The following is a 17,025-nucleotide window of genomic DNA, read 5'->3' on the forward strand; positions in this document are numbered from 1 at the left end:
GTAAAAAACTTGCCCTTGCATCTCCTTTGAACTTTGCCCTTCTCACCTTAAATGCATGCTCCCTTGTATTAGGCATTTAAATTCTAGGACCTATGCACCTCACAATTTTATAGACTTCTAACAGGTCTATCAGCCTCTTCTGCTCCAGAGAAAACAATCTGAATTTTTTTAGCCTCTCCTTATAGGTCAAACCTTCTAAATCCAGGCAGCATTCTGGCAAACCTCTTCTACACCCCCTCCAAAAGCTCCACATCCTTCCTGTAATGTGGTGACCAGAACTGAACACAATGTTATATATGTCCTGCTCTATGAACGCAATAACATCAAACATGGACATCTTAGCACCATTAAATACTGTATTAAAGGGTCACGAAAATGGTTTTAGACATTTAAAAAAAAACTTTTGAAGGGAAATTTATTTCTCCACACCAATTCTTTCATTTGCATGTGGATATGTCTCAAATTAGCTACAAGATGTGCTGCAACCAAATGAGAGGAGTTGGCTCTGCTCTTTTTATCCTAATTTGGATGGACTGCAACAATATTTTGCAAGCATGTAGCCATCAGACTTCACCCAAAAACTTAATTAACTAGATAAAAATGAAGGAGTCAATTCCAAGGATTTCTTGAGTGAATGGAAGATGAATTTTATTAATACTACCCTAAAAATATATAAAATATGACATTAAATACATACACACCACAGGTAATAATCTTAAAAAGAGTGGTGGTGCATACAGAAAGTAAAAGTAGTTGCAGGTTTAAGTTTTTAACGTTTTATGCGAAAATGTTATTAATCAGTCTTAAGTGTTGTTCTATATATTAATAGATTGCAAAAGCAAAATAGTTACCTTTGAACTCTAATTTGAACTCTAGAGAAATTACATATTGTAAATCAAATGCAACCACAGATTGTTAACATACATGCCCAACAATTTATACATAAATATATAGCAACATGCATGTAATGGAAGTCCCAAGATACTTCACAAGAAGATTTTAAAACTAAGTTTGGGACTGAGCCATGAGTCACATAAGTAAAAGATTACCAAAAGCTTGGTCAAAGAGATACAATCTAAGGAGCATCTTAAAAGAGGTAAGCAAGATAGAGAGGTGATGGAGCTTAGGAAGAGAGCTCCAGACCTCAAGGCAGCTCAAGGCTTGGGCACAAATGATGCAACAAATAAAACTGTCAAAGCATAATGTGACATCAGTCCCAAGCCAGTTGATGAAATATGAAATTACACATTTTTTTGATAATAAGTTGTAGTCACGGTTCTATTTGGAAAGTGGGTGGGGATTTGAGGGGTGCAGGCCAGAAGACTCAACATGTTGTAAAACAACTAATCTAAACTGGGTCACAGTCCCAGAAAGCCAAGGCAAGTCTTCTAAAAAAAGCCCTACTCAATGTTCAGCAGTTTCCATAGCTGTCCCAAATTTGTGTCCAGGCCTGAAACTATCCTCATACCCCCCTCCCCTGAACAAATAGCTTTAAATTAAGAGGTGATAGATATACAACAGATGTCAGAGGTAGCTTGTTTACTCAGAGTAGTAACAGCAACAACAGTAGACTCATCAACTTTAAGGGCATTTAAATTGTCATATGGATGAAAATTGAATACTGTAGGTTAGATGAACCTCAGATTGGTTTTACTTAAATTTTGGACTTGCCAGCTTAAAAAGCTCCATAAAAGTTGGTATCCCAACACCAAGTTGCCCTTTACTTACACATGCATAGTGTAGAACACTGATCAAGTTAGCATAGAACTGGGTCCTAGAATGAGCAGAATCCCTGATGTTCCTGTTTATGTTCTGTCAGCCAGGATTCCCTGATTGTGACAGGTTAACAACTCCAATCAGGGCAATATTCTATGAGGTCCACCTGGCTGACTCAGCCATTTCCACAAATGTGGGGGAGCTGCTGGCAGTAATTTCTGTTCTGGGCACTGCCCCAACAATGCGGCTACATCTGCATTCAATCCAGGACACCAGTCATAATTTCTCACCAATATCTTCAGTTTGGAAACCCCTGGATGACCCTGATGGAGTTCAACCAGTATCTGGCAGCAATCTTTGCTTGAGACAATCAATCACTCTTGCTCCCCATAATAATATGCTGTCCTTTGTGGTGATCTGATATCAACAGGTCCAGAAAGGTTTCTATTCTGTTTGTGATGACAATTTTGTTACCCCCATCACCACCAGCTGTTTAGTTTTGCCAGGACTGGATCTTTTTGTGTCCACAGTCTGATAATGTCAGTCATGACTGGAAGGGGTGTCCAAAAAGTTTAAAACCATAATGGACACTTCCAGTGGCAGCACCACCTATGCTCAAGACATCTGCATTTGCCATTTGGCCTCCTGGACAGCTGTACTTTAGATGCTGCCTGAACTGCTGTGCTCTTCCAGCACCACTGATCCAGAATCTGGTTTCCAGCATCTGTAGTCATTGTTTTAACCCCAGTGTCTCAACTTGTAATTGCACACACTCAGAATAAGAGCCATCGCTGAATTTGACCTGAAACTATGGGCAGCTCTACCAGAGGTTTGTGGTCTGTTACTATCACACATTTATGTCCATAAACATATTGGTAGCACTTTCTCACACCAAAGATGACAGCCAAATCTTCTCTCTCTATCTGGGCATATCTTCATTCGGTACTAGCCAAATTCCAGGAAGCATATGGTATCAAGCATTCCTCTCTGCTGGGCCATTGGTGAGCCCATTTTACCTGGATATCATGTGGGGAGCATCGCATGTCGGCACCAATCTCACTCGGGATCATAGTGTGCCAACACCTTTGATGATGATAGCTGCTTCTTCACTTCCCTAAAGACTACAACTTGGCTTCAAGACCATTTCCAAGGCTGACTCTTTTTCAATAGCAGGTGTAAGAGTGCCATGATGGAGGCCAGGTTAAGTAGGAATTTTCCAAAATAATTAATCGGCCCAAGAAAAGACCTAAACTCTGGTACAGATATGGGAGCTGGGGCACATTTGATCGCCTTCACTTTATCATCCATCAGATGTAACCCAGTCTTGTCAACTCGGTAGCCCAAGCATGTCACTTGGGGTGCCTGGAACACACATTTTTCCCTCCTAAGGCATACCCCGCCTTAGGGAGCCATTTAAGCACTATGTTCAGGTTCTCTGAATACTCTTCCCAGTTATTCACATGCCATCCAGATACATGGTGACTTGGGCTCGACTGTAAAATATTCTCCATTGTCTGCTGGAAAATGGAGCAGGCTGATGATACCCCAAACCAGGTGGCCTTTTAACTAGATGTCTATTTTGATTGGTTTGGATTTTGATGTTACTATCCAATATAATTGTTATAAACCAACTGTAGGATGGGCTTTCCATAATGTGCATTTTCCTGGATATTGATCTATGCATTCTGTTACTCAATTCAAGCCTTGTGGGACTCTTTTGCTGTCTCAAGTCTGCATACCAGCAGAAACTACAATGAGCTGCTGGCCCAGAACATCAAGAAGATTTTAACCGTTTGGCTGATGCTTGGCTTTGGGGTTTTGCTGTGGCTGACTAGAGTCCATCTGCTCAGGATATATCCTGAGTGAGTGAAAGCAATTGCATAGCCTCAAGTGGTGTTTCTCAAGCTCAGTCAGCCCGGTGAAACATACCCTATAACCCATAAGCTCCACTTGACGCATTTTCTAATGATAAAGTCAGTTGTAGTGCATGTTTCAAGTCCAGCTGGGCTTCAGCTAGTAGGTGCTTTTGCATGGTCACATCATTAATCCCACATAAACCAAAATCACATGCCCCAGCCAATTGTCTCAGCCTTGTCAAAAATCCTGATACAGATTCTGTTGGTTATCAAATTGTCAGGTGAAACCGATAGCATTGGGCCGAAGGGCCTGTTTCCACACTGTAAATCTAATCTAAAAGTTTTGGGGTCATAATATTCCTTAGCTAAATATGTCAACTCTTGAAAGGTTTTAGCATCTGGGTCCTCTGGGAAAGTTAGGCTCCTCATAACCACAAAAGCTGCAGGTCCACATACTCTCAGGAGAATTACTGTTTACTTTTCATCTGCCCAATGGATTTGCTTGGAAAAAATAATGCATTCTTTCCACATAGTGGGTTTCAATGGCAGGATTGAATGAGTCAAGTTCATGCATATCCTCTGAATGCTGTGTGAACCTTTATCAACGTTCAAAAGAAGCAGTGACAAATTATAAAAATTACAATGACTGATAAAGAGACTGACTGTTCAGCCAGTAATCAATACTCTCCTTGGAAAAGTAAATAGAAAACAAATTTTTGGGATAATGCCCTGAATTTTGTCCCACGGTTGTCAATGAATCCAGTGGGCTTGAAAGACGTTTGGAATCTGGTGTGATAAGGACACAGCCAAACCCAATCACAGGGCAGCAAGGTAATGGATATGAAACACCAGGTCTGCCTTGAGATTATTTGGCAGGGGCAGCTTTGGGGTCATATGACCCATGTCATTTGATCCCCATACAGGAGAATGTGCCATACTTAAAGCACTCACACTTTACAATGTACAATAATTTTAATGAGCATCCCTTCTGCCCTGATGCTACATTCTACACCTTTCATTTTTGAATCAAAATGGATTTAATTCCATCTTACTTCAGACTCTGTCCCTAAGAGTGCCAGATTATCAAACTTAAACACAGGGAAAACAAACCTAAAGAAAGTGTAATTCATTTTCTTGTGAATCAAAGCAACTCCTGCAGAGACTGAAATCAGGCATATTTAAATGATTCACATGCACTGGACAGATTATTGAAGGCATGAAAGACTGATGTCAATTTCATTTAATTGGAGAGGATTGATGAAATTCCAGTGAATTACAATTAATTTCAGTTTCGAATATCTATTTATGAGGTTTTCATCAATAACAAGAAAGTCTCCTGCTGATATTATCGAGAGTTATTTTGCTGCTGCTGGAGTTTTCACACACAACTGACCATCTGATTTTATAAAGCTGTCCTCCACCTTAACAATGCCAGAAATCTCCACAAAATTTAGCCCGTAATATTGAAATAAACTTGAAATCCAAATTGACAATGCCGAATAAATTGTTGCTGTCCCAGGGCAGTGATTTTCAAATGTCTTTGGCTGAAATGCCCCTTTTTAAAAAGAATAGTCATCACATCAAACCTTACCTACATTATAAAATAATATTTATTTTATGAAAAGTGTCACCTGCAAAGAGTACATTGATAATTCTTGAACAAATATACTTGCTGCAGATACAATAATCCTTGCGCTACTCTCAGCTTTCATTCATGTCCACTCCCCACGATGAGACATCCAGCATTCTGTGCAAGGGAAAACTAACATTTTAGGGATTTTATATCAAACCTTTAGTGAGAATTCCAGAGCTTTGTGTCACAATTAGTGAGCTGTGAAAGAATAAATTTCTTTCAAGTCACAAATTTTCTTGATCAACTGAATCATTTTTCATTTCCTGAGGTCTTCGAACATCCACTGCCTCACTTGTCCTTCTCTCTTTCAAGCACTCTAATTTTTGTCCATCACTTAATCTCCTACTTCTGTCCATCACCTAATCTTCTATTTCTGCACCTTATTATCATTTACTGGTTAATTTATTTAGAGTTTCTCATATATTTGATTGTCTGTTTTGAAGCCTTTGTAAATATATCTAGAATTAGACAGCAAAACATACTGCAATGCTGTTTCTCTCATCCAATTGAAATCTACTTCAGGAGTTATAATAGTTTTACTGGTCATTATCAGGAAACTGACGGTTGCAGTTCAGGCAGAGTATGTAACAGATGCCTGATACACAACCACCAGTGAATGATAGGAAAATTATTTTCACAATCTTGCAGCGTGTAATTAGCAAGTTGAAGTTTATAAACATAGCCAGTCTATTCCATCTGAACCCATCAATTCTACTGCAATAAATCCAGCCTGCAGTCATTAGGGGTAGCTATGGAAGAGGAAGTGTTGGGAAAACTAACGGAGCTAAGGATAGACAAGTCTCCTGGCCCTAATGGAATGCATCCCAGGGTACTAAAAGAGAAGGCGGGAGAAATAGCAAGTGCACTTGAGGTAATTTTCCAAAACTTGCTGGACTCTGGGGCAGTTCCAGCAGACTGAAAAACAGCAAATGTGATGCCACTGTTTAAAAATGATGGTTGACAAAAGATGGGGAATTATAGACTGGTTAGCTTAACTTCTGAAGTGGGGAAGATGCTTGAGTCTATTATCAAGGAAGAAATAGCAAGGTGTTCCATTGGGTAGCCACAGCATGGGTTCATGAGGGGTGGGTCATGCTTAACTAATCATCTGGAATTCCAAGAAGACATTACGAGCAAGGTGGACAACGGGGATCCAGTTGATATGGTGTGCCTAGATTTCCAAAAGGCCTTCGACAAGGTGCCACAGAAGAGGCTGCTGCATAAGATAAAGTTGCATGGCATTATGGGTAAAGTATTAATATGGATAGAGGGTTGGTTGACTAACAGCAAGCAAAAAATGGGGACAAATGAGTGCTATTCTGGTTAGCAATCAGGAACTAGTGGTGTGCCTCAGGGATCAGTGTTGGGACTGCAATTATTCACGATTTACATAGGTGATTTGGAGTTGGGAACCACATGTAGTGTGTCAAAGTCTGTAGACAACACTAAGATGAGTAGCAGAACAAAGCGTGCAGATGAACATAGATACTTTAATTGAGTGAGCAAAGGTCTCCAAAATGGAATACAGGGTTAGTAAACGTGAAGTCATCCATTTTGGTAGGAATAAGTGCAAAAAGGACTATTATTTGAATGGTAAAAAGTTGCAGCATGCTACTATGCAGAAGGACCTATGTGTCTTTGTGCATGAATCACGAAAGGTTGGTCTGCAGGTACAACAGATAATTAGAAAGGTAAATGGAAATTTTGTCCTTCGTTGTTAAAGGGATTAAGTTTAAAAGCAGGGATGTTATGTTGCAGCTGTATAGAGTGCTGGTGAGGCCACACCTGGAGTACTCCATGCAGTTTTAGTCTCTTACTTGAGAAAGGGTGTACTGACACTAGAAGAGGTGCACAGGACGTTCACTAGTGGGTTGGCTTATTAGGAGAAACTGAGTAGACTGGGATTACATTCATTGCAATTAAGAAGAATGAGGGGGAATCTTATAGAAACATATAAAATTATGAAGGGAATAGATAAGATAGATGAAGAGAGTATGTTTTCACTGGCAGGTGAAACTAGGACAAGAGGGCATTGCCTCAAAATTAGAGGGAGCAGATTTAGGACTGAATTGAGAAGGAACTTCTTCACAGAGGGTTGTGAATCTATGGAATTCCCTGCCCAGGGAAGTAGTTGACGCTACTTCAGTAATGTTTTTAAAGCTAAGATAGATTCCTTTTGAACAATGAAGGAAGTAATGGTTACGGTGAGAGGGTGGGTTAGTGGAGCTGAGGCCATGAAAAGATCAGCCATGATCTTATTAAATGGCAGAATAGGCTCAAAGGGCCAAATAGCCTATTCCTGCATCTGGTTCTTATGTTCTTTTTAGTTCCCTGGCTAATCCTTACATACATTTGCTCCTTTCATCCCTCATGTTATTTTTTTTCCTCTTTGGCAGAACTTTGGTTAATATTCTTTCACTGGCTCATTGTTCTTGGAAATATCTTTCACTGCTTCGTTTTTATCTTATTTGTTGAAATGGACCTCATCTGCAGACCACCACAGTATGAAACCAGAAATTGAATCACCCACCATGATAGGCAGAACCATTTAAATTCTGGGCAGAGCACAACAACAGCACTTCATCCGGACACTACACAGTACTGAAGATATCACCCAGCAGGGAGATAAAACATTTGCAAATAAATCAGCTCATTAAACTGTCCAACAACTCCAATCTTATTTGTCTCTGGTGGTTGCCCTCTCTCTGAATGACTTGACAGTCATACTCCAATTTCTGCCTCAGCTACAATCACCTAGTTCAGTACACATGGAGAATAGAATCCAGAACTTCTGATTAGTATAGGTTAGTTCTTTATTGACTGCTGTTCCGTTAAGATTTTCAGGAAGCTTTAAATAATAGGTTGTACACTAATACGCTAGTCGTTTAGTGACACAATGAAGAAAACAAAAGCTTATGTTAACAGCTGATAATCCCCTTCGGAAATGGCTTTGCTGACACACAGCAGATAAAATAGGGATCTTTGTTGAGTTCAAACTTGCCTTGCTAATGGAATTGACACTTAAATTGACACTAAATCTATTTAGTCCTGCTCAAGAAGACAATACAATAAATTTGGAAGCTTCACTTTTTGATTTTAAAATTACAAGTCTTTGCTTGTACTCTCAAACTGCCTCAGGAACACTATCCACAATTGAAGCATAAAAATAAACATACGTAGATTTTAATTTAATGATACTTTGTATTCATATTACACCTCTTCTGTACTGAAATATCCAAGGTGCCTCAGCATTACCAAATATTTGACACTTGGCTAGTACAGGAGTTATGAGGACAGTTAACAAAGAGCTTAGTCAAAGATAATCAATGAGCAAAGATAACAAATGAGGAAAGAAAAACAGAAAGGCAGAAAGGAATTCCAGACTTTAGGTTTTTGGCAGATCAATGCACAGCTGCCAGTGGTGGATTGACTAAATTCAGCATTGCCCAAGTGGCCATAATTGCAGGAGCAAAGATATAGTCCAGCTATTTCTAGGGATGGAGGAAATTGCAGAAAGCAGAAGAGGTAAAGGCAATGAAAGATTTGAAAACAAGGATAAGTATTTTAAAATGGAGACATTTCTAAAATGGGAGCCAATGTAGAGCACAAGCACAGCTGTGAAAAGTAAACGGTACTAAGGATGCAGACAGTGGAGCATTTGGTCACCTTACATCCATGAAGGGCAATGAGCATTTTATGTTGATTGAGGAATCTTAAATTTCTGCTGAAGCTATTTGTTTTAACCACTACTATGGATTTTACAAAATTTTGACGCATGGGCTTAATAAATGCTAATTATAAAGATCTGTATTTAAAAAAAATTAACAAAGAATAAGAATTAGTTGTTAGTAATCAGTTTTGTCATGCACTTTATCATTCAGATCTGATCCATCCTAGTAATTCAGAAGGGTAAACAAGGTAATTAGGAAGTGGCAAACCTATTCGTCTAATGCCAGTGTGAGGAAATTATTAGACCATTACTAAGAAGAGAGTGGCGGAACATTTGGACAAATTTGAACTGACATGAACTTATAAAGTGGTAAAAATGTTTTGCCTAATAAACAGAGTTGAATTTTTTGAGATGGTATGGAAGCACATTCAGCCATACCGTGCTCTGGTTGGACCCCCTGTAGAACACTGCAGTTTTGAGTAAGGTAATTTAGGAAGCTAACGCTGGTCTTGGACTATATGCAATACAGATTTAGAATGTGTATTCACAGAGTGATATGATGATTAAAAAGCTTAAATTATGTGGACAAATTGCACAAATTAGACTTTTATTTTCATGAATCTAGAAGCTTAATGGATAAATTAACTTGTCTTTTTAAGGTAGTAGGAAAGCAGTGGAGGAAGAAAATGCAAAAACTTCAGATAAAGATTGGAAGGCTTAACATATGGATCATAAAACTGGCATAGACCTGTTAGTTAAATAACTTCCTTTATGAAAAGCTATGAAATATTATTAAAGATTCCTTTGATAGGACAGGAGAAGCAGTATCACCTTTAAATAATGTTAGAGGAATACAAAACCTTTACACAAGCATTGAAAAGAAAAACAAACAATTACAGATGTGGAAATCAGAAACAAAAACAGAAATTGCTGGGAAAACCTGAAGAATTTCTTCAGCCATTTCTGTTTTGCTTCACACAAAGATAATGGAAATCTAAACTGTACCACAGAAAGCTAATGAAACTATGTCATTTGAAAATTGCAAAAGCTGAGACTGATAGATTTTTGTTAAGAAAGGGCATTAAGGGCTACAGATTCAAATTTGATAAATTGAGTCAAGATATAATGTAGTGATGGGACTAACTTGAGGGACTGAATTGCTTGCTGCTGCATAGAAGAGCCAGAGGCATGGAGATGTACTCTAAAAGCATCAGTTTTGAGATATCATTACTTAATTACAGTGAGCCAAGTGTATATTTATAGTTTTTGATTATAAATGCTGGAGAAAGAGTACTGGTTTTGGGCAAGTGTGGTAAAAAACATTTTAGTGAATAATGTTTTGTATAAAAAGGGAAAATAATTTCCTCAGGACTTGTTAAAATTATAATTGCAGAGTCACACGTTATGGTTGATACCATAGAAGGACTGGTCACCATTGAAACCCCATAGCTGAGCATAAAAGCAAAAGTTCTGAGCCATACTCAAAGGAATTTTCTGTGGCCCCACACACATTCTCCTTTCTTTCAGCCCTCCTCTTCTATGGCTGTCCTAATTCTAAGAATGGAATATATGCTGCTCAAGTAAATATGGAAATGGAAAACAGTAAAAGAGAGCATCAATAAATAACAACAATTGTTCATTCCTGTCTGACAAAAAGAAAACAGGAAAGGGCTCCTGACTGACTAACAATAGGGACAGTATTAGATCTATGGAAGCTGCACAGAAACTGGTCAATAAAAGAAAAACTAGCAAACTTGAGAACTGTGAACAGTTTAGATTTCAGCAAAGAAAGACAAAGGGATTGATTAAAAACAGGAAAGTAAAGTATCAGAGTAAGCTTGCATGGAACATACAGATGTAAAACCTTCTATAGGTTTGTGAAGGCAAAAATATTAGTTACAATGTATTCAGGTCCCTTACAGGCAGAAACAAAAGACGTTACAACGGGGAGCAAAGAGATGACAAACCAATTAAATCCATATTTTGATTCTATCTTCACAAAGGAAGAAATAAATAATTCCCAAAAATACTGGGGAATGCAGGGTCTAGTGAGAGGGATGAACTAAAGGAAATCAACATTAGAAGGGAAATGGCATTGGGGAAATTGATATAAGAATAGAGATTGCACTAGCTTCTAGTGGACTATATTCCTGGAGCTTAGAAGAATGAGGGAGTATGCTATAGAAACATGTAAAATTCTAACAGGAATAGATGGGATAAATGCAGAAAGAATGTTCCCAATGACTGGTGAGTCTAAAACCAGGGAGTCACAGTGTAAGGATATGGGCTAGGCTATTTAGGGCTGAGATGTGAGAAATTCTTTCACCTAGAGAGTCACGAGACTCTGCCATAGCCAGCAGTTGAGACCAAAGTATTAACTGTTAGATATAGTTCTTTAGGCTAGAGGGATCAAAGGAAAGGAGGTGAAAGCAGCAATGGGTTACTGAATTGGATGATCAAACATGATCTTATTGAATGGCAGAGTTGACTCAAAGGACTGATGGCTTACTCTTGCTCCTATTTTCTATGCGTCTATGTATTCTTAGCAATCGATACATTAAAAAGGTTTTAAATTGCATTAATGCTTGAGCCTAAGATGATAAACAGAGTTTCTATAACATTTCTAAACATGAATATATATTTTGAAAACAGGAAATTTCTTTTCTCGTGAAGACAATTTCAAAATAACTTGAAAATATCTACTTAACTTTAAATTGACAATGATTACAGATATATTTGGTCCTTGGTTTATGACTTCCCGATTAATTATTTTTCTATTTGTTGTTGTGATTCTGTTCGCCGAGCTGGGAGTTCGTGTTGCAAACGTTTCGTCCCCTTTCTAGGTGACATCCTCAGTGCTTGGGAGCCTCCTGTGAAGCGCTTCTGTGATGTCTCCTCCGGCATTTATAGTGGCTTGTCTCTGCTGCTTCCGGTTGTCAGTTCTTGCTGTCCACTGCAGTGGCCGGTACATCGAGTCCAGGTCGATGTGTTTGTTGATATGATCTGTGGATGAGTGCCATGCCTCTAGGAATTCCCTGGTTGTTCTCTGTTTGGCTTGCCCTATAATAGTAGTGTTGTCCCAGTCGAATTCATGTTGCTTGTCATCTGCGTGTGTGGCTATTAAGGATAGCTGGTCGTGTCGTTTCATGGCTAGTTGGTGTTCATGGATTCGGGTTGTTAGCTGTCCCTGTTTGTCCTATGTAGTGTTTTGTGCAGTCCTTGCATGGCAAAACCGATGTAGTGTACAAAATCCCATGCAAGGACTGCACAAAACACTACATAGGACAAACAGGAAGACAGCTAACAACCCGAATCCATGAACACCAACTAGCCACGAAATGACACGACCAGCTATCCTTAGTAGCCGCACACGCAGATGACAAGCAACATGAATTCGACTGGGACAACACTACTATTATAGGGCAAGCCAAACAGAGAACAGCCAGGGAATTCCTAGAGGCATGGCACTCATCCACAGATTCTATCAACAAACACATCAACCTGGACCCGATATACCGGCCACTAAAGCGGACAGCACGAACTGACAACCGGAAGCGGCAGAGACAAGCCACTATAAATGCCGGAGGAAACATCACAGAAGCACTTCACAGGAGGCACACAAGCACTGAGGATGTCACCTAGAAAGGGGGCGAAACGTTTGCAACACAAACTCCCAGCTCAGCGAACAGAACCACAACAACGAACACCCGAGCTACAAATCTTCTCCCAAACTTTGATTTTTCTATCTATAGCACAATGGGTTTTATACCTGGAGTTTATCATTAGGACAAAGAGCCCACTGAACTAAAGATAATATGTTGATTGTGTGAGGCTTATATAGCTAATTATTCAATTAAGCAAAGACTGAAAGTACCTTAAGAGGTATATTTAGCGGTGGGGTGCATTTAGTCAGGTGAGGGGATGATTGGATGGGTATCTATGACTTCTCATCTCTGCCCCAGTTAAGGCTAGGCTGAGAAAGCTTGTAGATAGCCTTCTCTCCCTCCTGCTAATTGAAGCCCTTAACTGAGATAGTACACTGGAAATTAAGTCCTTCTATTCCTGGAGGTATGATAAAATTTAAAATATTTTAAAAGAAATATGCAAAATCCCCAAATTACCTGATTTTCAGACCCAAGTTGAAAGAAAGCACAGACTAGATTTCTGTACTTAACAAGAAGTCACCATATCTTACAGGGCATGAGATTCTAGCTTCAGGTAAACAATTAAACTGAATTAAATAAATCTACAAATTAAAACTCTCAATCCCTGTTAAACTTCCCCTTATACACACAAACAAAAAAAAACATGGCTGGACGGAAAACAGGAGATCTTTGTTTACAAGATCTTTTGGTTTAGTTCTTGCTGATCTGAAGATTTCTTCTCAACTTTCCTTCTTCTGAATGCTTCCATTGCTTTGCAAGAGGCACAGAGTGGCTGGCTCACTTATGAAAGGTTTCTGACTGATCCAATTCAAAGACACAGCTTGCAACATATATTAGAAGCTGATTTTCTTCATGTTTAAAGTGGCTTACTGCAGATTTTTGACTTCTGCAGATCTGCTGGTTTCTTTTCTGGTCTGAATTAGTTTAGCTCTGTCTGGGCTTATAGCCCAAGCTGTTCAGTCAACTGACAACATAAACAATGTCTTGTTGGCAGGCAGAGTACTTTTGTCAATGATAACTGAACCCTTGTCCACAAACCAATTCAACTTCACTTGTAAACAAATCTTGGCTCCAGTTTGTCTGTACATTGCTGGAACCCAAAGCTACAGAAACATGGTTTACAAACCATATCAAGTTTCTTGACTTCAAACTATACAGCTACCCTTGTAAATGCAGGTCTTAATCAATTCTCTTTCACTTCACACCGTGGTTTTAAAAAAGTACACTAATTAAATGGTGTTTTAAACAATGTCCAAATAAGGGTCTCACCCCCTCCTCCTTAGATGCTGGTATTCCACCTTTTTGCGTTATTCTCATGCTGCCATGGGCAGTCCTTCATTGTCAGGCACTGGGCGCCTGGTTCATAGAATTGCATCAGGAAAGGAGGTTAGAGACAAAACAAATGCAGATGCTGGAATCCAAAGTAGACAGGCAAGAGGCTGGAAGAACACAGCAAGCCAGGCAGCATTATGAGGTGGAGAAGTAGATGATTTGAGTGTAACCCTTCGTTAGGACTAGGGGTGGGTGTAGGGGGAGCTGCAGATTAAAGGGCTGGGCGGGGGCAGGGTGGTGAAGTAGGGATAGGTGAAGACAAGCAGAGGGTACGATCTGGTTGGTCAATGAGGGGATTGGTAGTGGCAGGGAGGAATGGAAAGGAAGGGCTGGGAAGGGAGTCAGTGGGGTATTTGAAATTGGAGAACTCAGTATTGAGTTTTCTGGGCTGTAGGGTGCCCAGGCAATAGATGAAGTGTTGTTGCTCCAATTTGCAGTGTGGTTCGTTGTGGCAATGGAGGAGGCCAAGGATAGTCATGTTGGAAAGCGAGTGGGAAGGGGAATTAAAATGGACGGTGACTGGAAGGTCTGGTTGGCCCCTGCGAGGGCTACACTGAGAGACACACTTAGATCTTAACCTTCTTCCCTGCAATTACCAACCCATCCTTACTCACCTGTGGCTGGAGTCCTTCACGAGGTTTCCTGTGCATGCATTGCTAGAACTGCTATCCCTCTTCTGGCGCAATACACAGTTGCCAGCCTTGACCAGCTGGCAGCTCTTGATGGGTGATGGATAACTTAATCCCAGGGAGGCCTGCTGCTGGCCATTAACACATTGGACCATTCCCAAAGCAGGTTATATTATGTTCTCCAGCTGGCAGCAAGGCACCAGGTGCCCAGATTAAATTTTGCCCATGATTTTTACTAGCATTATAAATTCAATATTTTTCATAAATTCACAAGCAATTGACAAACCGCCATATCATGCCAAGAAATAAAAATAGAACTTCATAATCTGTGAATGAAAAACATAATAGAAATAGTACAACCTTCCATTGCATATTTCATATCCTGTGCAAAAAGGTTCCACATCACTTCTGCACTTATCTTTCCCACATTCAGCTCTTGTGGAAACCTAAAATAAAGAGAACACATGACTCAATTAAATGCTAAAAATGTGATAATACATTAAACTTTTTTATTTTACTAATTATGGCGAGTTTCACAATTATGAATGAAAATTTATATATCTCCATTTTTAGCATTATCTACCTCCACAGGAATTTAAGAAGCAGATACCAATTTTACTTAATTAATGAGCTAGCATACATAAACAAAAATGTGGATAGCAAAAGGGAAAATGTACATTTGTTTTATTTCATTACTCCTCATTTTTTTTCTTTCCTCTGTAGTAAGCACTACTTTGTGCTGGGAAACAGCTCATATGTTAACCACTTCCTGCTACCTGAGCCGAGTGGCAGAATTTATAAGAACATAAGGAATATCAATGTACAAATTATTCCTAATACTGTGGATCAGAGTTTCCTGAAAGACAATTGCCAGATTTTAAACCCAGTAAATGAACTGCTGAGATTTTCTGGGTTATTGGTGTTGCTTGAAGGTTTAGTTTCTATTTCAATAACCACAGAGGTAAAAGGTTCCACAGATCAAGAATTTTCCAGATGTGGGAACATGTATGTATAGAAATTAATTACACTACTAGATAGATATCTGGAAAGGTATGTCGGAGATCAGAGGGTAGGGAGCCTCGGCGCAGTGTGATGCATAGCTAAGGCATGGCGAGGGTTAAAATAAAACATAATGAATGCAAACTTATTTATGAATAGCTCAGGTCAAGGTGAGACATGGGCCATTTGGCTACACAAACATACAAAGCCACAATAATGTTGTAAAGTAGAAACTTCTTTAATGCTCTGAGGAGATAACTGTTGCAATTGGAAACATTTGCATTTTCAAGGGACTTGGTTGCTGAACATGGACTCGATAAGAGCTTGATTAGCCTTACAATGGAAGTGTTTATTCCAGCCAGGCACTGTCTAGCCTCCAAATGTGACGTCAATACTGTACTTGTTTTGTATGGTTATGGCCATGTGACAATTTGCATGCCCGAGTAATAAGCATAACTGGTTCAAGCATAAAAGGTTCAAGATGGCAGCGGAGTATCAGCACAGTGTGTGGATTCCTGCCCAGAGCTCATCGGTTCTATCCACTTTTACATATTTTTCCCCCTTCCTTCATAGCTTTTTAAAATTTTAATCTACTTACCTTCTGTGAAGAGAATGAGCCCAACATGGGGGATAGATAGTGAGAGCACACAGGGGAGAACAAGTGAGCAGTGCAGAGGAGGGAGAGACCCCAGTGTGGGAGAGATTGAGCCCACCACTGCGGCAGTAGAGGTTTGTCACAACTGCGGCAAGAACAGGCAGCCTGATGTCTCCCAGCAATTGTGGAGGTAGCGAGGGTGGTGGATTGAGCACAACATAGGGGAGATCGAAACCTTGTGGGAAGTGTGAACCCAGCATGAATAAATACTTAAGGGCTGCAGTGTTGAATTTTTAATTTTGTTTCTTTATTTATCTACTTTGTGCCTAAGATTTTGTACCTTGATACTTTGGTACCTAAGCTGGTGCCGGGACATCATACAATTTTCATTGTCATCCTGCATTCCTGTACTTGAGTACCTGTGACAATAAAATCAAATTCTAATTCTAAAGTATACAAGTATGTACTAAGGGCTTGGGAGTTTGTAATTACTTTCACTTCTGAGAAATGGAAGAAGTGATGAGGAAACTAACATGGAAAAAAAAGTGATGAACGATCACTTTCCACATTGATTAAATAGCAGCCCCCCCCCCCCCCCCCCCCCCCCATGAGACAGAGGAAATAAGTGATGCCTAACCCCTTTGAGCTTAGGGATTTATTCAGAGAATCGTAGAAGTGCAGAAAGAGGCCACTTGGCCCATTGAATCCTCACCGACCCTCTAAAGAGCAACTCACCCAGATCTTATCTCTGCAACTCTGCTTTTTTTTAACTATGGCTAATTACCTAACCTGCACATCTTTGGTCTGTGGAAGGAAACCAGAGCACCTAATGAAAACCCATGCAGACAAAGGGAGAATGTGCAAACTCCACAGAGTCACCAATGGCTGAAATTGAACCCAGGTTCCTGGCACTTTGAGGCAGCACCCGTA

The 17,025-nt window shown here is 39.7% G+C and overlaps 1 protein-coding gene across 1 annotated transcript in view; it reads right to left on the minus strand.

Annotated features, from left to right (window-relative positions):
* The window catches only part of unc13a (unc-13 homolog A (C. elegans)), a 299,453-nt gene that overhangs the window by 88,717 nt on the left and 193,711 nt on the right, over positions 1-17,025 (minus strand). Inside the window, exon 25 of the mRNA XM_060846583.1 lies at positions 14,862-14,947. Within this exon, the coding sequence (XP_060702566.1) occupies positions 14,862-14,947 (86 nt within the window). The remainder of the gene's footprint in view (positions 1-14,861; positions 14,948-17,025) is intronic.

Source organism: Hemiscyllium ocellatum, chromosome 28 (genome assembly GCF_020745735.1).
Source record: "Hemiscyllium ocellatum isolate sHemOce1 chromosome 28, sHemOce1.pat.X.cur, whole genome shotgun sequence".
NCBI lineage: Eukaryota > Metazoa > Chordata > Chondrichthyes > Orectolobiformes > Hemiscylliidae > Hemiscyllium > Hemiscyllium ocellatum.